Source organism: Macaca nemestrina, chromosome 12, assembly GCF_043159975.1.
Source record: "Macaca nemestrina isolate mMacNem1 chromosome 12, mMacNem.hap1, whole genome shotgun sequence".
NCBI lineage: Eukaryota > Metazoa > Chordata > Mammalia > Primates > Cercopithecidae > Macaca > Macaca nemestrina.
The window spans coordinates 29,155,738-29,181,657 of NC_092136.1; the positions used below are offsets into that span (position 1 = coordinate 29,155,738).

The window sequence follows — 25,920 nt, forward strand, 5'->3', positions numbered from 1 at the left end:
TGCGGCTGCCAGATGAACCTGACACAGCCTTGGCAGGCAGCCTCTGAACCACTGCCAGGCCCATATGTAGCTTTCCCTTTCCTAAGGAAGAATGGGCAACAACAGGCTTGGGTTTTTTTATTTGTGAAAAAAATAAATAAAAATCTAAACAAAAAAGAGGGTTTTTTTTTTTTTTTTTTTTTTTTAATAGCTTTATATTTGGAAATCCTCTTTAAGTAAAGTACCTCCTGGGAGCTAGAAGGTGAGATGATATGGCCCCTTCTGCCTTGAATAAAATTCTCAGAATGCAATATTGCTGATACAGTTTGAATGTTTGTATCCTCCAAATCTCATGTTGAAATGCGAATGCCAGCGTTGGAGGTGGGGTCTAGTGGGACATGTTTGGGTCATGGGGGCAGATCCTTCCTGAATGACTTGTTGCTGCCCTGATGATAATGGAGTGAGTTCTTACTCTGTAAGTTCACAAGAGAGCTGGTTGTTTAAAAAGAGCCTGGCACTGTCTTGCACCCTTTCTTGCCGTGTGACATGCTCCCCACTCACCTTCCGCCATGAGTAAAAGCTCCCTGAGGCCACACCAAAAGCTGAGCAGATGCAAGTGCCATGCGTGTACAGCCTGCAGAAACGTGAGCCTAATAAACCTCTTTCCTTTAAAAATTACCCAGTCTCAGGTATTCCTTTACAGCAACACAAAACAGACTAACAGAATTGCCTTTATGCATTTCTACAAAAAAAAAAAAAAAGATATTTCACTTGAACTTCATTATTCTGCTGATTAAATTATACTGGGGCAGGAATGGAGGACTTTCAAGCAGTCAAAGAACTTTCCTGGTTACATAGAGGTCATCTCACAACATACCCAAGAAAGCTCCTGATACGCCTGTCCTCCTGTTGCCAGCCCCTGCATCACAAGTGGTGCAAGAGGAGATGAAGTGTGGTGGTTTTTTTTGTTTTGTTTTTTACCTTTATAGCTTTCTGCTGAGAAGAAAACGTTTTACCAGCACAGACCAAACTACTCCTGTAGGTAAAAGCTCTAAGAAGCCTAGATGATGAAGGCCCAGAGAAGTAAATAATGAAGTGGGCTAAAGCTTGAATCTCTACTCCCCTCCCTGCACTCACTGAATAATCTCTTTTGGGTGAATTTGTTAACCTTTCTGAGCTCCAGATTCCTCTTCCACATGTAGAAGTACTCCTAGGGTTCTTTATGAAAACTAAATGAGATGTTGTTTGTGTAGTGGGATGTAAAAATGACTATGGTCTCAGTTCGGGTAATGCCAAGGACAAAAGACATGTTTCAAAGTGAGCTGTGACACCGAGGCCATCAAGCAGGGATGACAAAATAAGTGGCATGAAGCTGGTTTCCCTCTTACCTGACCACCTCCAGCCCACAAAGAAGGTTGGGTGAGGAGAACAGTTGGTGGCATAGAGGATGAATTTTGGAGACAGCAATAGGTGCATTCCAAGTCCCAATTGTCCGCTACCCACCCTCCAACAGTGGCCTCCAAGACGCTGTGTCCCTGGAGGTTGACTGTCACTGAGGGCTGATGTCTGAATCATGTCTGTGAATCCCAAAATACAAGAGACATGGAGTGATCAGCTGGAGTGAGAAGAACGTGGTAGCTCTGGATTCCCTGGGATAATGGAACTTGAGTATTTTCCATAAACCAGAGACGTACCGTGGCCAACCTGTGGGATGTGTAGGTCCTTCTGACAGGGACCACCAGGAGGAATGGAAATTTACCTTCAGAAAAAAGCTGACAGCACTTGTTGTGGCCTGAACTATCCTCCCAAAATTTATATGATGCAGCCCTAACCCCCAGGACCTCAGAATGTGACTGTATTTGGAAGCAGGACCTTTAAAAAATGTGATTAAGTTAAAATGAGGCCCTTAGGGTAGGCTTTAATCCACTCTGACTGTGTCCTTACAAGAAGAGGACATTTGGACATGCCAAGAGGAAAGACCACGTGAGAACGCAGTGAGAAAGTGCCTTCCACAAGCCAAGGACAGAGACCTCAGGAGAAAACAAACCTGCCAACACCTTGATCTTGGACTTTTAGCCTCTAGATATGTGAGAAAATTAAGTTCTGTTGTTTAAGCCAGGGGCCCGTAACTCCCGGGCCATGGACAAGTACTGGTCTGTGGCCTGTTAGGAACCAGGCCACACAGCAGGGAGAGAGAGAGAGCGAAGCTTCATCCATATTTACAGCTGCTCCCAATCATTCACATGACCACCTGAGCTCCGCCTCCTGTCAGATCAGCAGCAGCATTAGATTCTCATAGGAGCACGAACCCTATTGTGAACTGCGCATGTGAGGGATCTAGGTTGCATGCTCCTTATGAGAATCTAATGCCTGATGATCTGTCATTGTCTCCCATCACCCCCATAGGGGACTGTCTAGTGCAGGAAAACAAGCTCAGGGCTCCCACTGATTCTACACTGTGGTGAACTGTATAATTATTTCATTATATATTATAATGTAATAATAATAGAAATAAGGTTCTCAATAAATGTAATGCGCTTGAATCATCCTGAAACCATCCCCACCTTGGTCTGTGGAAAAAAGTGTCTTTTACAAAACTGGTCTCTGATACCAAAAAAACTGGGGACTGCTGGTTTAAGCCACTCAGTCTGTGATATTTTGTCATGGCAGCCCCAGCAAACTAATATGGCACTGCTTAGATGCCAGGGAACTAAGAAGGAGTCTTATTAGGTAACCAGCTTCAAGGGACCAGCAACTCAGAGATCCCCAAAGATGAGAAATAATGGCGCTCTCTGAACTATCCACAAGACTGTGCCAAGAGAGAAAGAACTAGGTTTACACACCCACCAGAACCTGCCAGTGAAATGCCAGCTTGTCATAGCATTAACCAAGTAAGGACTTCCAGCTCCTTTCCTGCCTCCTCTCTTCTCCCTTCACCCTGCCAGGAGTCAGAATCCTCAGTAAGCCAGAGGAGAGAACGATGGAAACTTAATGTGGGAAATGAGAAGCCATCCATAGACCCCCTTTCCAAGCTGCAGGCCCCACTAGAGAAGGGAGAGAAGTCTCCACTAGGAACCAAATTCGAAGATCTGGCTGATTCCCTGGGACTGGACATCCCAATTGCTGAATGAGGCTGTGCTGGAACTAAAAGTGACTTAAGAACTTTTGATTCCTGAAGGGGGCCCAGAAGAGTTGTGGACCTGCTTTAATTTTCATCCCAGGGCAAGGGAGGAGTGAGGACCCACTGAAAAAAATTAGGAACAACGATAGGCAAAAATAAAGTTTGCTTTCATAATATACCATGAGTCCTGTGTATTTCACATATGTTCTTCTACACATGAGGCAACTTAGCCTGGTCTCTGGCCAAAAAAGAGATACCACTCATTGAGCAATTCTTATCCTTTCAAATTCCTTCACTGTCATCATTGAGCAATTCCATCTTCTTCAAGCAAGACTAGCTGATGCCAATAGAAAAATCATTTAAAACAAACAAACAAAAAAAATCCTTAAGCTTTCAACTTGGGTGCAGATGTTCTATGAAGCCAGAAACTGAATGTCATCCTCTATACCCCATGACCTAGAGAAGCAGACTAACTCCAGACCAGCAGGGCTGGGCAGGACTAAGATTCCCACAATACTTAAGAGAAAACTGAGTTCAAATCCAGGCTCTGCCATTTAACAACTGTGTGACCCCGGGTGAATGACTTAAATTCTCTGTACTTCAATTTCCTCATCCATAAAATAGAGATCATAAAGTATCCATCTGATGAAATAGCTGCAAAACACTTAGAACGCTGCCTGGCACAGGGCAAAGGACTCACAATACACATAGCTATCATTATACATCATTGCCTCTCAAAATGAAATCTTGTGATGACCTTGGTTTATTAGCACAACGTTGTTTAAAAAAAAAAAAAAAAAAAAAAAAAAAAGCTTTACAAGGGGCATGATGATGAAAGGCGCAGATGAACCAGACTGCCTGGGTTTGAATGAAGCAAGAATCTGAGGCACGTTGCATAAGGGTTTGCTATCATTACTAATCATTCAGTGAGAGACATACAGTAATAGGTATACATATGCAGTACATAGAGAAAGAGCTTAGTACTAGCGGCTATTATTAAGGCAACAGTCACCTCAATAAATCTACATGGGCCATGAAGACCCTGGTCACCCAGAGATATCAGAGGCACTGAACAGGGCCAGCCAGCCAGCGGGCATTTTCCTAATCGGGAGGCTGCTGAACTTGACCTCTGTTGCTTTTCATTATTTATTTAACAGCATATGGTGGCTCTCAAGAAAATAGGATGTCTTGAAGCCAGAAACCCATCCTCCTTGGGCTGGATACTCAGCCATCCCCTGCAGCCCCACCCCCTAGCCCCAACCTCTCATTGTCTCTCTTGTGTTACCTGATCCAGTTTCTTCTTCCAGGGCAGGTTCCACCTTGCTGGGGAGAGGTGAAGAACCATGGCCTTCCAGCCTCCCGAAAAGGGAATGTTCCAATGGGCCCAGAGCTCTCTGGGCCCGCTCGCCACTCACTCACCTGGGGCCTGAAGACTGACAGAGAAGCAGGCAGAAAATATGAAAAGCTGATACCCACTGCAGGAAATCATTGTTTAGCCAATTCCAGACTAAAAAAACAAGTGCAACATCGGAGAAAGGAGGGCAAAGTGTCATTCGGGGCCATTGTTACAGCCGCTGCTCTGTGTGGTGGGGAAACAAAGCAGGCCTGTGTGTGTGAGGACAATGCTGTTGTGTTACTAACTGCTTCTGTGTTACTCCTGGGGACAGGAGGATGAGAAATGAGGGCACGATGTCTTCCCTGGTGGACTTCACTCATCAGAGTAGCCAGGTCAATCAGAGCTGGGAGAGGCATTTTGGACATTCAGCCCATGGCATGATATAATAGGGGTCAGGGGACATGCCTTCAGGTGTGACCACCTGCCTATTTGCTAGTCTTCTATACATGAGAGATCACAAATGTCCCTCTCCTCTTCTCTTACTTGCTTTCAGAAACTTACCCCAAGTTAGAGCTGAAAAGAATGAGACATATCATTTCTCCAAACACAAATGTCATCTACTTCAACTCTTCAACTCCTAACTTTTGTTATGGGACATCTGGCCGGGACTAATCCCCAGCCACGCAGCATGTTAGCAGCAGCTGGCAAGATTAGATGAATATTATAAAGCTTGCACCCACTGAATCCCCATAATGAACAAGACACTAGGTCATGAGCAACCTTGCAAAACGACCTCACTTGCTCCTGACTTCAAATTCTGGCTCTGCAACTATTACCCATGGACTGTGAGTAAGTGTTTTCTCTGGGGGTTAGTTTTCCCATCTGTAAACTAGGATGACTGGGTTCCTATGAGGATTAAATGAATTAATATACGCAAAACTCTTAGGAACAGGGGCTGGCCCATAAAAGTGATCAAGAACCATAAATCACAAATTAGATGCCCACATTACCCCTGAAACTTGCACTCACTCATCAGGAGATGGTATGCAGATGGCTGGAAAACCAGGATCCCAAGTGTCTGTATTTAGCCCTGCTACCTATTATGTCCTAAGTTCACCGTGTTAGGTCCCTGAAGGAATTGGGCACTAATAAATATTCTCAAGTATGAGACAGGTGACAAATGTGGGGAGATGGCCCATTGTGATGCAACAGTGTATGGTGGGAACTGTGGAGATTTGGAAAGCTCACACCAGTCTTCAGGGGGCAGCCAGGGCTCAGCCCCAGCCAACTGCAGCAACGCAGAAAGGTGGAAACAGCATGGTTGGGCCGGCAAATTTTTAAACAAAAGCCAGAAGAGTGGATTTTTATGTCAAGTTTTCCAATTTTGAAACATTGTGGACCACACACAACATTGTTAATGCAACATGAGCCCTAGGTCATGCAGTTTGTTATGCCTGATCTGGACACAGACAGCATTTCCAAGCCAGTGCAACCCTGCTGACACTCAGAGCTTTTGTCCCCAACTTGTGCTATGGTCTGAGTGTATGCATCCCCCACAAATTTCGATGTTGAAATCTTCACCCCCAGGTGATGGTAGTGGGAGGTGGGATCTATGGGGGGTGATTAGGTCATGAGTGTGAAACCCTCATGAATGGGATTAGTGCCCTTATAAAAGAGGCAGAAGAGAGCTCCCTTCCTCACTGCCACCATTTGAGGACACAGTGAGAAGACACCATCTATGAACCAGGAAACTGTCATTATCAAACACAGAATCTGCCAGTATCTTGGTCTTGGACTTCCCAGCCTCCAGAACTATAAGCAACACATTTCTGTTGTTGATAAGCCATCCCGTTTGTGGTATTTTGTTATATTAGCCCATATGGACTAAGATGCCTGGTGAGCTGATCGGGCCATTTCAAAGCCACTCTTTGACCTACAGTAGGGAGCATAAAGCTAAAAAGATTGATCAGTCTTTTCACCCTGCAACCCACCCTCATCTCTGGACTGACACAAGGGTGAGGAAAAGGGAAACTAGGGAAATAACGGGAGGGTGGCAAGGACTCTCCTTAAAGGACTACAGGACCCTTGACCTAATCCACCTCCCGCAGGCATTCCTCTGAAAAAGAAGGCAGCCAGGACTTAGTAGTAAAACCAAAGGGGAGAATAGGAGTTTATTTAAGCTCCCATAACCTTCACCAGTTACCTCAAATGAATCCAAGTAGTATAAGTGACAAAATGTGTTTGCTATGCAAATGCAACTTCAAAACAAGACTGCTCACAATGAGATAACACTTCATATCCACTAACATTGCTATAATCAAAAAGACAGAGCCAGTGATAAAATGTGTTTGCTATACCAATGCAACTTCAAAACAAGACCGCTCACAATGAGATACTACTTCATACCCACTAGGATCGCTATAATCAAAAAGGCAGAGCCAGATGCAGTGGCTCCCATCTGTAATCCCAGCTACTCAGAAGGCTGAGGCAGGAGGACTGTTTGAGGCCAAGAGTTAGAGACCAGCCTGAGCAACATAGCAAACATATGTTTTAGAGACGAAACATATTTTTTGTCTCTAAAAAAATAAAATAAAATTAGCTGGGTATGGTTGTGCATGGTTGTAGTTCCAGCTAGTCAGGAGGATGAAGTGGGAGGATCAACTGAGCCCAGCAGCTTGAGGCTACAGTGAGCTATGATTACACCACTGTACTCCAGCCTGGGAAAAAGAGCAGAGACCCACATCTCTCTCTCTTTTTTTTTAAACAAATGTTGGTATAGATGTGAAGAAATTGAAACCCTTATATATTGCTTCTGGGGACTGTAAAATGGTGCAGTCACTTTGGAAAGTGGTCTTGTACTTCCTCAAAAGGTTAAACACAGAGTAATCATATGGCCCATAAACTCCACTATTCCACTCTTTGGTATATACTCCAAGAGAAATGAAACATATGTCCACACAAAAACTTTGTACATGATTGCTCATGGCAGCATTACTCACAACAGCTAAGAAGTAGAAACAACCCAAATGTCTACAACTGATGAATGAACGAACTATGGTATATCTATACAAAAAAATATTATTCAGCAAAAAACGAATGAAGTACTGATACAGGCTACAATATGAATGAACCTTGAAGAAGTTTCTCCTCTCATGCTAAGTAGAGGAAACTAGTACAAAAGACCATCTATCATATAATTCAACTCACAGGAAATGTCCAGAAGGCAAAACCATAGAGACAGAAAGTAGATTAGTGATTGCCTAGGGCTGGGTGTGATGGAGAGAACCGGGGGCAGAAGCAAGCGTCGATAGCTAAGGATATGCTGTTTCTTTCGGGGATGATGAACATGTCCTAAAATTAATTGTGGTAATAGTTGGACAACTCTGTGAGTATACTAAAATCCATCGAATTGTACACTTTAAATGGATAAGTTGTATGGTACGTGAATGTTATTTCTATCTCAATAAAGCTATGATTAAAAAAAAAAAACCCCTCAATACTAAGATTGCTGCCCTTAATCATTTTCTACTAATAAATTATGTGTCCATATCCCTCTCTTCATATCTGCCCCACTGGAGAAATCAGGGCAAGTGTTCCAAAAGGCTGGTTTCCCCCAAGGCTCAGGGCTCCAACTTGGGTGACTTACTGGCCTGGTTTGTCCAGAACTGTCCCAGCACTAGCCCTGAAAGTCCTGCATCCCAGGAAATCCCTCATCCCTGGGAAAATTGGGATGGCCAGTCCCCGTCATGCAAACCCTTGCCCACAACACAGGAAAGCTCTGCCCTTTAGTGTCGCCAATGACTAGAACTGAGAATCCACATAAGCAATCCTTCCCCTTTTTGGGGTATAAGTCATCCTTGAGCTCCCCCTAATGGTCAAAAGGTATTTTTATTCTTCTTCCCATTTTACGGATGATGAAACTGAGGTTCCAAGAGCGAAAGTAATTTGCTAACAGTACACAGAGGTCAGAAACTGAACCTAGGTCTTTTTCCAAAGCCCAAGGTAGCCCTTCCACTCACTCATTATATTGTCTCTCACCACCACCAGACTGATTGCCCAGGAATACTCTTAGATTGTTCTTGCTGCCTGAGGAAGGTAGCCAGACATGCAAAGAGAAGAAACATGAATGTACAGCTGTGGGACAACAAGGAGGCATGTACAGCTTGATGGTTAACAGTGCAGAATCTGGAGCCAGACTGCCCATATTTGAATCTGGACTTTGCCACTACTTAGCTGTGTGACCTCAGACTACTCAACCTGCCTATGTCTGTTTCTCCATATGTAAAATGGAAATAATACAGGGTGTGTGTGCTTATATATGTATATGTACATACATATATGTGTATATATGTGTATATATATATAATATCATAGGATAGGAATGGGAAGTAAATCAGTAAGTGTAAGGGCTTAGAACAGAGTCGGGCACATAACAAGTTTATTAAATAAATGAAAGTCAGCACTGATTCCTATACTCAGAATTGGAAAGAAGTCAGATTTGGCCTAATGAAAAACAGTCAATGGAACCGAATCATAGAAATGAACTCTGACATTCTGTTCTGTTCCTACCGAGGAAAATGTTTATGGTTTAGAAATTGCTGGACATTCTGCAGACCACAGACGAACCTTTACATGCAACATGGCATTGGCAATCCAGGCAGCCCTACCAAAACAGGATGACATGGTGCCATTCATATCACACCTGCCCACAGGAGCAAGGAGAGCTGGGAATCCTCCCACTCAAGCATCTCCTGTCACTCAGCTCTGCTCTCTGAACTAGATGGGTGTGATGAACACCATCTTACAGAGGTGGAAACTGAGGCCCAGAGAAGTTCAAGAATTTGTACATGGAAAAGTTAATAATGCATAGAATTGGGATGCCAACAAGTTGAATTCTAAAACCCCTATGCTTTGCTGCCACCATGCATTAGTTACCATTGCTGTATAATAAATTACTTCAAAGCTTCATAGTTTAAAACAACAAACATTTATAATCTTAATAGTGTTTGAAGGCCAGAAATCCAGGCGTGGCTTAGCTGGATGGTTCTGGCTCAGAATCTCTCATGAGGTTGCAGTTACGCTGTTGGCCAAGACTACTGCCTTCTTAAGGCTCTACTGGGCCTAGAGACTCTGCTTCTAAGGTCGGTTATGAGGTTGTTGGCCAGATGCTTCAGTTCCTTGTCACCTAGGCCTCTCTGTAGGACTGCTTACAACATGGCAGTTTGCTTTCCCCAGAGCAAAGGACTCAAGTGAAAGAGAGCAGGGTACATGAGAGAGCACCCAAGCCAGGAGACAGGAACTTCAGTCTTTTTGTTTGTTTTTGGTGCAGTCTTGTACAACCTAATCTCAGAAGTGATATGCCATTCACACCCACCATATGCTACTGGTCACCCATACCAATCCTGGTACAAGGTGGGAGGTGTCTACACTAGGTTATGAACACCAGGAGGATGGGATCATTGAGGGTCATCTTGAAGGCTGGTGACCACACTCCTCATTGCTCTAAAGTAAGACAAGAAGCCACAATCCTGCAAATAACAAAGCAATATCCTCAAATAAGTCACAAAAGTTCATCTTAGTCTAATCACTTTTTTGGGTGGTTGTTTATTTAACAAATACTCAATTCACCCAAGGCAACGGGCCCAACCCTATAGATACAGGCAGGAGTTAAACCTAGAACCTACATTGAGTTATAACAGAAACCAGGAATCAGGCCATGAGGGTACATGGAAAAGAGAGGCCAAGAAAGAGAGCTACAATCAGGACTCCGTGACAAAATGGTTCTAAAATCTTCTAATCCAGGAATGGGTTCCTCCTTAGACAATGTGATTTTTGTTTTCCTGGGCCTTGACAACATCCCCACAGAAAATGGAGTGGAGGAAGGGGAAAGGGGAGGAGAGGAAACAAAGGAGTAAGTGTCCTTAGCAGCTTACCAATTTCTGGAATTTCACAAATGGACATTCTTTCTTAAGCTCGAATATATCAGAACCCATTTTTTTTGAGCTGGAATTTGCTTTAAAAAAGTGGAGGGTAGGAAAAGAAAAGAGCCACCCAAATACTAAAGGTAGATAAAGGAAATGTCTGTTTTGATGTACAGCCTCTGAGAACTGGGCAAATCAGAGTCCAGTACTGCCTATGCAAAATCACTCTTTACAATTATACTCATTGTAATTACCTTTCTGAATAAATGAATTAAATCATTTCCATAAACCACCTCCCCCATCTCACCCCTGTATAACAAGAACCTAGCTAGGTAGTAGCTTTCATTCCATTCCTCTCTTGTCCCCTCTCCCAAACACTTCCTTACCTGCTCTTGGAATCAGATCTCCTCTATGACTATGGGAAAGTTACTAAAAACCCTAAATGATTATTTCCCAATCTGGATAATACTAATAATACCAGCTCCAACCTACTCTATAGGCTGAAAAACTATACACGCAGAAGTAATTTTACATTCTTAAAGACAGGGGGTGTGTGTGTGTGTAAATTCCAAGAAGCCCCATATGCACAGCTTCATTTTCATTCCAAACACTGGTACGCTGATCACTCCTGAACAGCTACGTTTCCAAGGCGCCTGACAAGCTTGCAGGTGCATTCCCCAAATGTGCCAGCCCACCCACATGAGTCAAGGGAAAACCTGTTTCCCTGACCTGGTAAGTAAAGTCAAGCCAATTTCGCCCCCGAGTAAACCATCCTCCACCCTGGTTCCCCTAGTCCTTCGGTCCTACAGTCCCAGGGTTTAGCCATCCAGCCGCCGCCTCCGTCTGGATCCGCGCTCCACGGCCGCAGCACCACAACCGAAACGCCTTCCTCCACCCCGAAGCCCCCGGCAGGCCCCGCGACAGCAGCCAGCGAAAGCCACGTGACCTCGCTTCACTGGGTGCCGCGGTCATGTGACTTCGGGAAGATGGCTGCCCTGACAGCGGAGCATTTTGCAGCGCTCCAGAGCCTACTCAAGGTAAATCGAAGGGGTGGGGACAGCGTGAGGTGGCCCTTTGTCTCCGAGACTTTAGACGGAGCAGGAATTGGGAACAAATTGACCCTGGTGTAGAGCCAGAATTCTGCTGCTTGTTCTCTGTGTGATCCCAGGCAAATCGTGGCTTCTTTCTGAGCTTTTAAAAAGAAAGAACAAAATATCGTTTTGACAGGAACGTAAGATAAAAAATAAAATAAAATAATGGGCATGAAGGCGCAGTACAACCTCCTGCTATTAGTCTCTGGGATTGGTTTTCGGTATTGGGGCATTGGAGTGGTAATTGCTAGACCCACGTTACCAGTTCCCCATTTTATCCCGTAGCCCCTCCTGCACTCCATAATTAAGAAATTATCTCCTACTACATCCGCCCAGCCCTCCGAATGACCTATGCGTTCAGTGTTCCCCTGAGGTCCAGATTTTCCCTACTCGCTTTGACCTGTGAAAGGGGCGGGACCCTCTCCTGATAATCATTTGAAAAGTTGTGAGGTTGAAATGGACCTACTTAATAGGGCTTTGTAAAGCTCAAATGATGTAATGATAATATTATTATTATTAAATAATTATATTTATAATATATATTAATTATAATTATATATAAATATATTATTAAACAATAATATTATTAAATATTATTATTGTTATTATTGAGACGGAGTCTCTCTCTGTTGCCCAGGCTAGAGTGTAGTGGCGCAATCTCGGCCCACTGCAACCTCCGCCCCCCGGGTTCAAGCAATTCTATGCCTCAGCCTCCCGAGTAGCTGGGATTACAGGCGCTGGCCACCAATCCCAGCTAATTTTTGTATTTTTAGTAGAGACGGGGTTTCACCATCTTGGCTAGGCTGGTCTTGAACTCCTGACCTTATGATCTACTCGCCTTGGCCTCCCAAAGTGCTGGGATTACAGGCTTGAGCCACCGCGCCTAGCCGGAATTATTTAACTTATGATTTGTCCTGTAGGAGAAAGGGCAGCTTTATTTTCCTTCGTAGAACTTGTCGCTAGCTATTTGCCTGTTGTCTGTCTGTCTCATAAGAATGTAAGATCCATCAGGGACCTTTCCTTTCTTCCTCTCTCTCTCTCTCTTTTTTTTTTTTTAAACACCAGGTGAAGAGGGTTGAGTTACCCTCCTCAATTTATGACACATCATAATCATCAGTTCATGTAATAGTCTGTTTTGTTTTACTTATTTATTTTTTAATTGCCTTCTTAGTGTTCATTAGCATTCTCCACTCCTATCTATTCTTTGGTTCACAAGTGTTAATGCGCAACAAGTAGAACAATAATACCTGACACACAGCACATGCTCAGTAAATAGCTGTTAAGTGAATTAATAAATGAAGTAACAGAGCTGGGACTGGAAATCTAGGGCTCTCAGCTCCCAGCCCAGTGCCTTTTCACCTTCATTTTGGCTGCTGTGTACTTACCCCCGTCCCTATGCCTGTTGGTCTTATGCACTCTTTTCTTTTAAAAACTTTAAAAGATTAATGCTTAGTATACATACAGAAAAGTGCATAAATAATAAATTTACAGTTAAATGATTTATTACACACCAGTGTAACCACCACCAAAGTCAAAAAATGAAATGTTACCAGTACCCCAGAAGTCCCCCTTTCGCCCCTTCTTTGCTTCCTCACTTTCTTCCCCAACAGTAAACTCCATGTTTGCTTCTGATACAATTCGTTTAATATTGCCCATGTTTGAACTTTACATAAATGGAATAATACAGCATATACTTTTTTTTAATGCCTGGCTGCTTTTGCTCACCATTATGTAGCAGTAGTTCATTGATTTTCATTGCTACTGTCCTATGTACTTTCTTTTCTTTTTTTTAAAAAAAATACTTAGACTTTTTATTGTGAGATAATTATAAATCCATATGTAGTTGTAAGAAATAATATAGAGAGATCCCATTTATCCTTTACTCAATTTCTCCCAGTTCTGCCGGATTCTGCAGAACTATATATAATATAGTATACATACTATTATGTATAGTATGTATATAATATATAGTATACATACTATATAATATAGTGTATATATAGTATACATATATAGTATACTTACTATTATGTATAGTTCTGCATAGGGGAAATTGGGTAAAGGATAAATGGGATGTCAGTACCTAATGTCAAAAGTATTGACATTGACAGTCAAAATACAAAACATTTTCGCCACCACAAATATTCCTCATGAATAGCCACACCCTTCTTAACCTTTGGAATTATTCATTTCTCTAATTTTGTCATTTCAAGAATGCCATATAAATGGAATAATGCAGTAAGTAACCTTCTGAGATTGACTTTTTTCACTCAGCCTAATTTTCATCCATGTTGTATCAGTCGTTCTTTCCTTTTTATTGCTGAGTAGTACTCCATGTAATGATTGTACAACAGTGTTGTATTGTGTAGTTTTCAGCATACACATCCTGTATTTCATTTTTTGAGCAATTGCAAATGGTTTTGGGTTTTTTGTTTGTTTGTTTGTTTGTTTTGAGTCTCGCTCTGTGGCCCAGGCTATAGTTCAGTGGCGTGATCTCAGCTCACTGCAACCTCCGCCTCCTGTGTTCAAGCGATTCTCATGCCTCAGTCTACCGGCTAGCTAGGACTACGGGTGCCTGCCACCACTCCAGGCTGATTTTTTTTTCTTTTTGTATTTTTAGTAGAGACAGGGTTTCATCACGCTGGCCAGGCTGGTCTTGAACTGCTGGCCAAAAGTGATCCACTGGCCTTGGCCTCCCAAAGTGCTGGGATTATAGATGTGAGCCACCACGCCCAGCCCATATTTTTAATTTTAGTGTCCACGTGTTCATTGCTAATATATGAAATACAACTGATTTATGTATGTTTATATCCTACATGCAAACTTGCTAAACTCACTGTTTCTAGGAGTTTTTGGTATATTTCTTGGGATGTAGAGACAGTTTTATTTCTTCCTTTCTGATCTGCACATATTTTATTTCCTTTTCTTGCCTTATTTTAGCGGCTGGAATTTTCAGCACTGTGTTGATTCAGAGTGGAGAAAGCAGGTATCTTGCCTTGTTCTCGGTTTTGGGAGCAAAGCATTCTGTCTTTCACCATTAAGTATAATGTTCACTGTAGGTTTTTTGTAGATACTGTTTATCAAGATAAGGAAGTTCTCTTCTATTCCTATTTTTCTGAGGGTTTTTATCAAGAATGAATGTTTAATTTTGTCAGATGCTTTCTTTGCATTGATTTATATCATGTGATTTTCTTTGTTAATGCGGTGGATTACATAGATTTGCAAACATTGAACCAGCCTTGCAACTGGAATAAATCCCACCTGGTCATAGTGTATAATTATATATTACATATAATTATATAAACATATAATATAATATATAAATATATAATTATATGTCTGTATTTGATAATAAAATATTTTATATATAATTATATATGTAATATTTTATTATATATATATAATATATATATAACTCATCTCTATTTGCCAATATTTTGCTAGGAATTTTCGCGTCTATTTTTATGAGGGATATTGGTCTGTAGTTTTCTTATTTTTCTGTACAATTTTGTGCGGTTTTGGTATCAGGGTAATGCTAGCTTTGTAGCTGTATAAAATCATTTAGAGAGTACTCCATTGTCTTCTGTTTTTCTAGAGGAGATTGTGTAGAATCAGTTCATTCTTTTCTTAAATGTTTGTTAGAATTCTCCAAACTATCTGGGCCTAGAAATTTTTTTAGGGGCCTTAAAATTGTGAATTTAATTTTCTTAGTAGTCATATTAATTCAAATGATCAATTCAAGTGATCAATTTTATAGAAGGGGAGTGGAAGTAGTTTGTGTTATTTGAGGAATTGGCCCATTTTATTTAAACTGGCAAATTTATGTTTATAGAATTGTTCATTAAGTTCCCCTTATCTTTTTGATGTCTGCGGGATCTGTGGTAATATCCTCTATTTCATTCCTAATACTGGTAATTTGTGTCTCCCCTCTTAACTTTGTCGGTCTTGCTAAAGGTTTGTCGATTTTTATTGACATTGTCAAAGAACCAGCTGTTTGTTTCATTGATTTCTCTATTTTCAATTTCAATTGGTTTCTTCTCTTATCATTGTTACTTCCACTGCTTCCTTTGGGTTTATTATGCTTTCCTTTTTATAGGTTCTTGAGGTGGGAGCTTAGATTATTGATTTGAGACTTTTCCTCTTTTCTAGTATATGCATTTAATACTATAAAATTTCCTCTCACTACTTGCTAGGCTGTGTCCCACAAATGTTGATATGGTGTGTTTTCATTTTCACTTAGTGTAATTTTTAAAATATCCCTCAGACTTCCCCTTTGACATATGAATTATTTAGAAGTTTAAGTTTGTAAGTGTTCAGATATTTTTCTGTTACTTTTCTGCTATTGCTTTCTAGTTCGATTCCATTGTGGTCACATAGAACACACTCTTCATTACTTCACTTCTTTTGAATTCCATGTTTTTGTTTGCCCTGTTCTGTCTTCCTGATTGTGATGGTTTATTTTAGGTGTCAACTTGATTGAGGGATGCCTAGATGGTTGTTGAAGCACTGTTTCTGAGTGTGTCTGTGAGGGTGTTGCCAGAGGAAACTGATGTGTGAGTCAGTGGACTGAGAGAGGAAGACCTGCCTCAATGTGGGCAGGTACCATCCCACTGGCTGGGGACCCAACTGGGCCAAACAGGTGGAAGATGGGGGATTCCCTTTCTTTCTGTTCTCTCCCTTCCTTCTAAAGTAAGATGCCTTTTCTCCTCTTCCCTTGGGCATCAGACTCTGGGTTCTTCATTTTTTGGAGTCTGGGGCTTGCACCGGTGGCCTCCCAGTGGCTCTCAGTCTTTTGGCCTCAAACTAGGGGCTGTACCATCAGCTTGCCTGGTTCTGAGGTTGCCAGACTTTGACTGAGCCAAACTGCCAGCTTCCTCCAGCTTGCAGATGGCCTATTGTGGGGCTTTGTCTCTGTGATCATGTGACCCATTTCCCCCCAATAAATCCCCTCTCACATACCCTGTCGGTTTTGTCTCTCTGGAGAGCTCTGGCTAGCACACTGGTGTTCCACGGTTTCTTGTTTCATTGCTTCCTTACTGTTTAGAGAATTTGTTTTAACTGTTCTTGTACAGCAGATCTTGTGACAGATATTCTCAGTTTTTCTTCATCTGAGAATGTCTCAATTTCCTCTTCATTCCTGAAGGATATTTTTGCTGGGTGTAGGATTCCAGGTTGACAGTTTTTTTTCCGTTTCAGCACCTGAAAAATATTGTCACTTCTTTCTTGTGTCCATGGTTTCTGATACAAAATCTGCTTTCATTCTAATTGTTTTTTTAATTGGTAAGGTATCATTTTTCTCTGCTTGAAAGATTTTTTTTGTCTTTCATTTTTGAAGTTCAATTATATGTCCTAGTGTGAATTTCTTTGGATTTATCCTGTTTAGGGTTCACTCAGGTTCTTGAAATATATAGGAGTATGTCTCTAAGTAAACTTGGGAAGTTTTCAGGTATTATTTCTTTGAATATTCTTTCAGTCTTGCCCTCTTTTTTCATCTCCTTCCAGGACTCCAGCGATATGAATGTTAGGTTTTTCGTTAGGGTCCCACATGTCCCTGAGGCTCTGTTCATAATTTTGTCTCTTTTCTCTGCTTTTCTGATTGGGTAATTTCTACTGCTCTGGCTTCTGGTTCACTGATTGTTTCCCCTATTCTTTCCATTTTGGTGCTGAACCCATCTATTGAGCTTTTTATTTTGGTTATTTTATTTTTCAGTTCTAAAATTTCCATTTTGTTGTTCTTTATCTCTTCTGTTTCTTGGCTGAGGTGATTTTAAAAATTGTTTCAAGCAAGTTCATAATTATTTGTTGAAGCATATTTATCCTGGCTACTTAAAATTCTTTATCAGCTAATTTTAACATCTGTCATCTTGGTGTTGACATCTGTTAATTACCTTTTTTTCATTCAGTTTGAGATCTTTCTAGTTCTTGGTTTGATGAATGATTTTCAGTGAAAACCTGGACATTTTCATATTACGTTCTGAGAATGGATTTTATTTAAATTTTATGTTTTAGCTGGCTTCCTGTGGCACTGCTTAGGCAGGGGAAGGGGGTGCTACCTCATTACTAGCAGTTGGAAGTTGAAGTCCAGGTTCCCCACTCAGCTTCTGTTGATACATGAAAGCAGAGGTTCCTTGTTACCACTGGGGAGGGGTGGAATTTCTGACTCCATGTCGTCTCCACTGATATCACACAATGATGAGGCTTGTTACCAACTGGTGGGGATAAAGGTCCCAGCTTCCTACTTGACCTTCTCTGACACCTCCCCGGCAGGAGTGTTGGCGTACCTCATTATAGCCTCACAAGTCTTCTCACTCAGGTCTAGGCCTCCCACTCAGCCTTTGTTGACATAGAGGTGGGTCGGGTTGCAGTTTTTTTTATGATATTTGGCTGGAGTGTAGCAGTTGTCATCTAAAAGTGTTCTGTCTTGCGAGGCTGCCCCTTTATTGGTCCTTTAGCTAGATAGAACAGGTATTTATTGTGGCGTTTTTTCCCCTCTGCATCCATTGTCATTTCCACATTGCCCTCTTCTTCAGCTGAAAGTCTGGGATATATGAAGCAAAAAAAAAATCCAGGGAACTCACCATTGTGTCATTCCTTGTATTATGCGGTCCCTAGCAGATCTGCCTCCTTCTCTCCCGCTTCCAGGGTCTCATGTATGTTTTCTGCATCGTGTCCAGAGTTTTTGGTTGTACTTAGCAGAAAGATTAGGGAAAAGTACATCTATTTGATCTTCCTAGAATCCAAAGTCTTATGTATCTTTAAATTTTAAGTCTCAAAGGTATCATGTATGACTAAGATGTTATTACTCAAAATGTGTGTTTTCAGAGTCTGAGGTTTTTTTTTTTGTTTTTTTTTTTCCTATCTGTGATTTAATTCATAGGCCTCCTCAAAAGATGTTGTCAGACAGCTGTGTCAAGAGAGCTTTTCCAGTTCAGCCCTTGGCTCGAAAAAACTCTTGGATATTACATGTTCCAGCTTGTCTGTGACCCAGGAGGAGGCAGAGGAAGTAAGTGTGGTCAGAAATGACCTTTGGCCACTGGCCCTCTTATTAGTCTCTTTCTTGACTTCCCAGTCATTGCCATGTCCAAGGAAAATCCCTTGAAACATCTGTTGACACTATAGCAAACTTTGATAAATGGGACATGAATGGGAGAACTGCACCCAGAATCAGAGCTCCTGACCATTTTCTTTCAGACCTGTTACCTAGACAATGTGGAACAAAAGCCAACCTTTCCGTGATTTTCTTTTCCAACCCGTAACGTGCTGATGCTGATAAATTGTTAGCTGGATAGCTTAGGACAGACTTTTCAGGGATCTTTGAACAGAAGCTTTGAGGCCTGCGTAAGATTCAGGAGTATGCACTGCTAGATTCCATCAGGCTTCCTGAGGGGTGCTTTGTGTTTCTGACTCCCTCCTTAGCCCTCTGTCCCACAGAAGGTCCCCTTCTCCTCAGCTCATCTGATATCAGCAGGTGGCCAAGAGGGAGATTAAGCTAACTTGTAGTAAGTTATTATGTAGCAGCGACAGCCTTATCTTGTCAAGGCAAATATGTTTTTTTGTTTTGTTTTGTTTTGTTTTGAGATGGAGTCTCGCTTGTCGCCCAGGCTGGAGTGCAGTGGCGCAATCTCGGCTCACTGCAAGCTCCGCCTCCCAGGTTCACACCATTCTCCTGCCTCAGCCTCCCAAAAAGCTGGGACTACAGGCGCCCGCCACCACGACTGGCTAATTTTTTTGCATTTTTAGTACAGAAGGGGTTTCACTGTGTTAGCCAGGATGGTCTCGATCTCCTGACCTCGTGATCCGCCCGCCTCAGCCTCCCAAAGTGCTGGGATTACAGGCGTGAGCCACCGCTCCCGGCCAGCAAATATGTTTTTAAAACAGCAGTTTCTTCATCCCAATGGGCGTATGTTTTTGGATTTTTTTTTAATTTTTGAGACAGGGTCTTGTTTTGTTCCCCAAGCCGAGGGCAAAGAATGGCTTACTGTAGCCTCGACCCCCCGGGCTCAAACAGTCCCCCCATCTTAGAGTAGCTGGGACTACAGGCATGTACCACCATGCCTGGCTAATTTTTGTATTTTTTGTAGAGACAGGGTTTTGCCATGTTGCCCAGGCTGGTCTCGAACTCCTGAGCTCAAGCAATCCACCCACCTCAGCCTCCCAAAGTGCTAGGATTATAGGCATGAACCACTGCACCTGGCATATGGTTTTTGTTTTTTGTTTTAATTCTGGACCTTATTTATTGAAATGAGCTGTAGAAAAGTAAAAGGAAAAAGCAAGATTATGGAAGTGATTTGGAGACTTATTTTGGGTTCCCCCCAAAGTAGATTATTTAGGAGATGATTCTAGAAAACACAAAGCAGTGGGGAAAATCAAACAGGGATGGCAAGTCAATAAAAGAGGATGTTAAGAGCGGTTACTGCTGTGGAAAACTTGGGATCCTGTAAGAAACCAAGTAGAACACCTCTCAGAATTGTTCCCCAGGAGGACAGAGAGGCTTGGCCATTTATCCATGAACACCCACTCTCATTGGTGGAAGATTAACTTCCCTTCACTTCCAGGTTGTGTCAGGTAATCTGCAGTGATATCAGAGAAAGCCCCAAAGCAGAGAAACAGTTACCTCCAGAGAGCTTTTTTAGGTTAGCTAAGAATTACTGTATTCACAAGACCACCATAAACCACTCTTACACTTCGTAGTTACAGATTCACTTAGAAGGACCTAGGATGGGAACACAGCATTTTAGCAGGACGGGCGGACACGCCTCTTCCCAGAAGGAACCCACACAGCCGGCCAGGAGCTGTTTGTTCTCTTTGCCCTCCTAGGCGACAGTTGAGAGGAAAGGACATGAATCCTACCACCCTGGATTCAAGGCCCTCACTCCACAGGCGCCAGTATCTCGTGTCACGGTTCAGTAAGGACAGCTTCAGGTTCTCAAAAGGAGCCTGTAGCCACACATAGGCAAGTCCGGAGCTACAGGCACCCTAGGTATTTATGCAGTCCTCTCAGTCCAGAGGCTTGGACCAATGCAGGGTTGCTTAGTAACACAGCTGACTTTGCACGGCTCTCAGGTTACCAGGGAAACAGCACCAGAAAGTTAACTGAAGGTCAGATTCTCATGCAGAAGGAAAAGGGCTATATTAACTCTTTGCCCACAAGTGGAGAGTTTCTGGCAAGCTGACGGCTTCCTAGGTCAGGCAGCTGCATCTGTCTTCTAAAGCAACAGGTGAACTCCGAGGCAGGCCTAGGCATGTGGGGCACGAACATGTGCCACAGAGGCCTCTGGACTCGTGACTCAGTTGAATGACCGTGACAGTGTGCAGCCTTAGGGGTGGAGAGCCCTACCCCTGGCCCTCACTTGTGCCCCCTGCCTGCTGCTTCTGTTGCAGCTACAGGATGGTTCCGTCTATCTTGCAGCTGCTCCAGGCTCTGCACCGCCTCACTCGGCTGGTGGCATTCCGTGACCTGTCCTCTGCCGAGGCGATTCTGGCTCTCTTTCCAGAAAATTTCCACCAAAACCTCAAAAACCTGCTGACGAAGATCATCCTAGAACATGTGTAAGTGCTCATTTCTTGAAAGTCCCTTCTAACTTTTATATTTCTTATTTTTATTCTCATTCTAGAAGTAATAATATGCTCATTGTTAAAAAAAAATTAGGAAGCCCAGATAAGCAAAAAGAAAATAAGACACCTATAATTCCACCAGCCAGAGGTTAGCATAGTCTTTTCTTAATGGAAAGCCTTTTAAGACATGTTTATTTTTTTCTCTTTACACCTCTATAAGAGGTTGATGTTTTGTTTTTGTTTTTACCAAATGGATCATGCTATTTTGTAACTTGCTTATTTTCTGTTAACAGTATGAACGATAGTGACATTTCAGGTCAATATTTACCTTCAATATCATTGTAATGGTTAAACATATCCTATTATAGGAAGAAATGATGTATAATTTAATTTTAAAATTTCGTAGTGTTGGATACTGAGGCTATTGGCACTTTTTCATTTCGGTGAACAATTTACAGTGAAAACTTTGCTCATGTGCTTATTTTTTTACCGGGTTAAAGGTAATGGACATTTTGAGGGTTTGGCCTTAAATGTTCAAGTTGGCTATTAGAAAGATTGCAGTATTTTTCCACAGTAGTAGGATACAAGTGTAACCCTCTCCCTACACCTTCACTGAGGGGATTTTTTTTCTTACATTTTTCCCAGTTCCACAAATGACAATTTCAGTGTTCCCGTCTTTGACACTAGTGATGTCAGTTATCTTTTTCATATGGTTATTGATGATTTTTTCTTTTCTTTTGTGAAGTATCTGTATATTTTCTTGCCTGGGAAGTTCCTTTTAAACACGTACATTTTAAGCAGAATTGATTAACTGTTGGTTAGCAGAAAGCTTGAACAGACCTCTCTAATAGCAATAACTGATAATGCCTATTTACCAAGGGTTTTATTGTATATTAAGAACTCTCTCATACATGATCACATTTTATTATGTATGTTGCAGCATTAGGTCTCTTTGGATGTGTTTTTGCAGAAGATGCAATATTTGTGTATGCAGTAGGTGCTCAATAAAGAGAAGATAAGTTGACTTTTTTTCTGGTTTGTCTTTGAGAACAATAGCGCAGGCCGGGCGCGGTGGCTCAAGCCTGTAATCCCAGCACTTTGGGAGGCCGAGACGGGCGGATCACGAGGTCAGGAGATCGAGACCATCCTGGCTAACACGGTGAAACCCCGTCTCTACTAAAAATACAAAAAATTAGCCGGGCGAGGTGGCGGGCGCCTGTAGTCCCAACTACTCGGGAGGCTGAGGCAGGAGAATGGCGTGAACCCGGGAGGCGGAGCTTGCAGTGAGCTGAGATCCGGCCATTGCACTCCAGCCTGGGCGGCAGAGCGAGACTCCGTCTCAAAAAAAAAAAAAAAAAAAACAATAGCGCAATAAGATTACAATACATTGTATTTTCTTCTTTTTTGTCCTAAACTATGAAAACTGACAACACTTACGGCCTTAACATCACTGAGCTTGTAAAACAAATAAACAAAAGACTTTCTGGGAGGGAGGGGTTTCTGTGGTCCTTTCCTGTTAGCAGGTGATGACAGGTCTGAAGATCGCAGGAAGGACCAAGGTCCCCTCTCTATCAGAAGAGTCCGTCTCATCCCCTTTCCATTATTTTTTCCTCATCTTTCCCTCTTAAACAGGTCTGCTTGGAGAACCGAAGCCCAGGCAAATCAGAGTGAGTACCAAGAAATCTGCCCCGCCCTTCTTACTTGTCTCCCCAGCCTCAGCTCTCAGTCTCCCAGGTGATCAGAGAGTTCAACAGAAACCAAAGTGAACCATTCTAGTCTCAACCCATACTCTGTATATGGTGGGGTTTTTTTTTCCTAATTCTACTTTTTAACTTTTTTCTGATTATAAACATGATCATATAGGCATGTTGTTAAAAAACAGAAATATCCAAAGCAGAAAGTGAAGTACTTAAAATATTTCAATTGTGAAAAAAATCAACAGTGATCAAAAATAGTTTGACTGAATAAAAGTCCATGTTTAATACGTGGTCATGACACTAACTCTGAGCCAGCCACAGTGCTGGAGCAGTTTGTCTGTGTTAAGTCATTGAGTCCTCCCGACAGCCCTGTGAGCCAGGCTGATGAGCAAACAGAAGCTCAAGGTTAGATAAGTGGTAGCACCTATATTCAAGTCAAGTCCATTTATCTCCACAACAAGAGCTCTTACCACTATTGCTGAAACTACACGTTTCCTAAGCCTCAGGCCATGATTTCTTCTCTGCCTTATGTCACTTCTCATTGTGCCCTAACATCCAAAGGGCTGGGTGTTCAGGAAGAAGGCTGGATATGCTGCCACTGTGAATTAGTGCTAAGTTCAGGCCGCACAGAGCAATGGGTAAGGCACATGACTTCCTGTGGGTCTTGGGCTTCGTCTGTCTGTCTCTCTCAGAGACTTGCTGCATAGACCAACAGAGCATTGAGCTGAGCTGTTCCTTCCACAGTCTCTCTGCCACGCCTGGTCGATCTGGACTGGAGAGTGGATATCAAAACCTCCTCAGACAGCATCAGCCGCATGGCCGTCCCCACCTGCCTGCTCCAGATGAAGGTACATTCACTATCAGGCCATTAGAAAGAAGAGGCAGCACCCCTGTGGCCATCTAAAACACCAGTCTCCAAGGTTTAGGATCTCTAACCCATATGTTTTTAAAAATTACCATCCCCTTTATCCTCCTTTGTTTAGTTATACTGTGTGTGTATACTACTGTATTAACATATTATGGACATATTAAAACAACAAAACAAATGCAAAATATATTTTTAAAATAATTTGCTGATACCTAAAGGTAACCCTATATAGACTCTTAGCAGTTTAGCTTTAACAATAGTGGTGGGCTTCCAGATTTTGAATAGCCTGCCTGATCATTTCAGTGTACTCTAGCCAACTTCTTATCCAGTGATTAGGCTGTCATTATTTGTAACGTGGCTGCTCAAGAGTTTCTACAAGTGGCCGGGCGCGGTGGCTCACGGCTGTAATCCCAGCACTTTGGGAGGCCGAGGTGGGCGGATCATGAGGTCAAGAGATCAAGACCATCCTGGCCAACATGGTGAAAGCCCCTCTCTACCAAAAATACAAAAATTAGCCAGGCGTGGTGGCGGGTGCCTGTAGTCCCAGCTACTCAGGAGGCTGAGGGAGGAGAGTCGCTTGAACCCGGGAGGTGGAGATTGCAGTAAGCCGAGATCACACCACTGCACTCCTTCCTGCCTGGTGAAAGAGTGAGACTCCATCTTAAAAAAAAAAAAAAGAGTTTCTGGTCTACATAACCAGACACCCAGAAATTTAACACTTGTAAGAAAATGAAGAAGTAAGGGTGCCTCTAGCAATTAAGTTTTAAATATTAGTGAAGCTTAACTTCTTTTATTTTTTTTAAACTAAAGGTTGTAAGCTTGTTCCTGCATCCCAGTGCAGGATTGTCTTAATTATTCAACAGAGCCTGCTCCTTAAATACAATGTAAACACACATAATGTTTTCTTACTTGAATGCTGAGAGTTAGGGTATCAGAGAGGTGAGTGGGCCTTGGCTTGGCCTTCTTTGATACCTACCCCAGGCACTTGTTGCAAATGGAGACTGACCCAGGCCTCTGAGGCATCTCCAGCCCTCTCCCTTACTGCTAAATGACCCAAGGGCTGGTACTCTCTAGTGCTTAGGAAAGAGCCTCTCTTCAAAGGTTCAGCAGAACTGAGCTCAGCCTCGCAGGTTCAGGGCTGACTTACAGGGAGATAGGAAAAGAAGCAGCTTTGACTTCCTGGGCTATGTTCTCTTTTCAGATTCAGGAAGATCCCAGCCTTTGTGGAGACAAACCCTCCATCTCAGCTGTCACCGTGGAGCTGAGCAAAGAAACACTGGACACCATGTTAGATGGCCTGGGCCGCATCCGAGACCAACTCTCTGCCGTGGCCAGTAAATGATCCAGCCAGCTGCCAGGGCCACTGCCGTGACCCAGCTGCTCATGAGCGATAAATGTCTCCCCACATGCAGGCTGCCCTCGCAGCTGCAGCTGACAACAGGCAGGATGGTGGGGACAGCAGGGGGCTACTGCCATCCAGAAGTTACAGCTGGATTGGGAAGAAGCAGCCAGATCCCCCGCTGTTCTCCTCACTCATCTTCTTTCTCTTTCTGAAGCTGGAGAGCAGAAGCCCCCATCTTTGAAAAGCTCCTGAATGCAACTGAATTCCCACCATGGCAGGGTGAGGGAACATTTGCGTCGTCAGCTGCCTCTGCATAGCTGTTTGGGAAATTCAGGCCCAAATCATGCAGTTTATCCAATACATTTATTTCCAACATTAGCTCTAATTAGTTCATTTCCAATCCCAGAACACACAAAGGGAATCAGGTGAGAGATGCCAGCAGTTCCTGCTCCTCTGTCAGGGAAGTCAGGCAGAGCCCACAGAGCATGGTCCATCGAGAGTGTTTCCTGAGCTCCCTCCACCACACTGGAACCCCTCTTCAGTGCAGGAAGTCTGAAATGGGTACTAATTCGCTTCTTCATGAAACCAGGGCCCTCTTCCTTCATCTGATACAGCCACTCCTAGGTGAAGAAGTGGGAATAATTGGAAATAAACAACAGTTCTAAACTTTCATGATTTTTGTAGCTTCTTTTGTCCCCAAGTTATGGCCTTTAGCCAGTACTTTCTCTAGTTTTTGAAGATGATCCCCACTTCCTAATTCCCAGCTAAGCCCTTGACCCATGATGTGACATGAAATCAGGCAAATGAATGTCAACCACCTTCTGTGTTTTCACCTGTTACATAGAACAAAAGGAAGCAAGGCTAATCATCAATATGTGCTTGTTACAAGAGCTATGATGAAGGCACTCCTTCGAGTTTAACCACATGAGATCATCTCTGTCATGTGCCTCACGCTTCACAGGGACTCCATGCGTGAAGATCTCCCTTCCCTCTCCAGATCATCCCCATGG

General features: G+C 42.8%; 2 protein-coding genes across 5 annotated transcripts in view; one reads left to right on the plus strand and one right to left on the minus strand.

The window, feature by feature from the left end:
• The window catches only part of LOC105471570 (proline rich 5 like), a 175,472-nt gene extending 170,629 nt beyond the window's left edge, over nt 1-4,843 (minus strand). The window contains exon 1 of one of the 2 annotated variants that reach the window (XM_011724118.3): nt 4,520-4,843. The gene's annotated coding sequence lies outside the window, so the exon portion shown is untranslated. Of the gene's footprint in view, nt 1-4,385 lie in introns of both variants that reach the window. The other variant, XM_011724113.3, reaches the window with a different exon arrangement.
• A 6,441-nt stretch (nt 4,844-11,284) lies between these two features.
• LOC105471569 (COMM domain containing 9) lies at nt 11,285-25,580 on the plus strand. 3 transcript variants are annotated; one of them, XM_011724109.2, is made up of 6 exons: nt 11,285-11,394; nt 18,326-18,451; nt 20,858-20,997; nt 22,636-22,670; nt 23,445-23,548; nt 24,770-25,580. In XM_011724109.2, the coding sequence occupies exons 1-6, from the start codon at nt 11,344-11,346 to the stop codon at nt 24,908-24,910; spliced, it is 597 nt and encodes a 198-aa protein (XP_011722411.1). In that variant the 5' UTR covers nt 11,285-11,343; the 3' UTR covers nt 24,911-25,580. The 3 variants fall into 3 exon arrangements, with proteins under 3 accessions (XP_011722411.1, XP_024645385.2, XP_070930979.1); XM_024789617.2 differs by lacking the exon at nt 22,636-22,670; XM_071074878.1 differs by lacking the exon at nt 18,326-18,451 and having other exon boundaries at nt 11,329-11,394.
• Nucleotides 25,581-25,920: the final 340 nt, after the last annotated feature.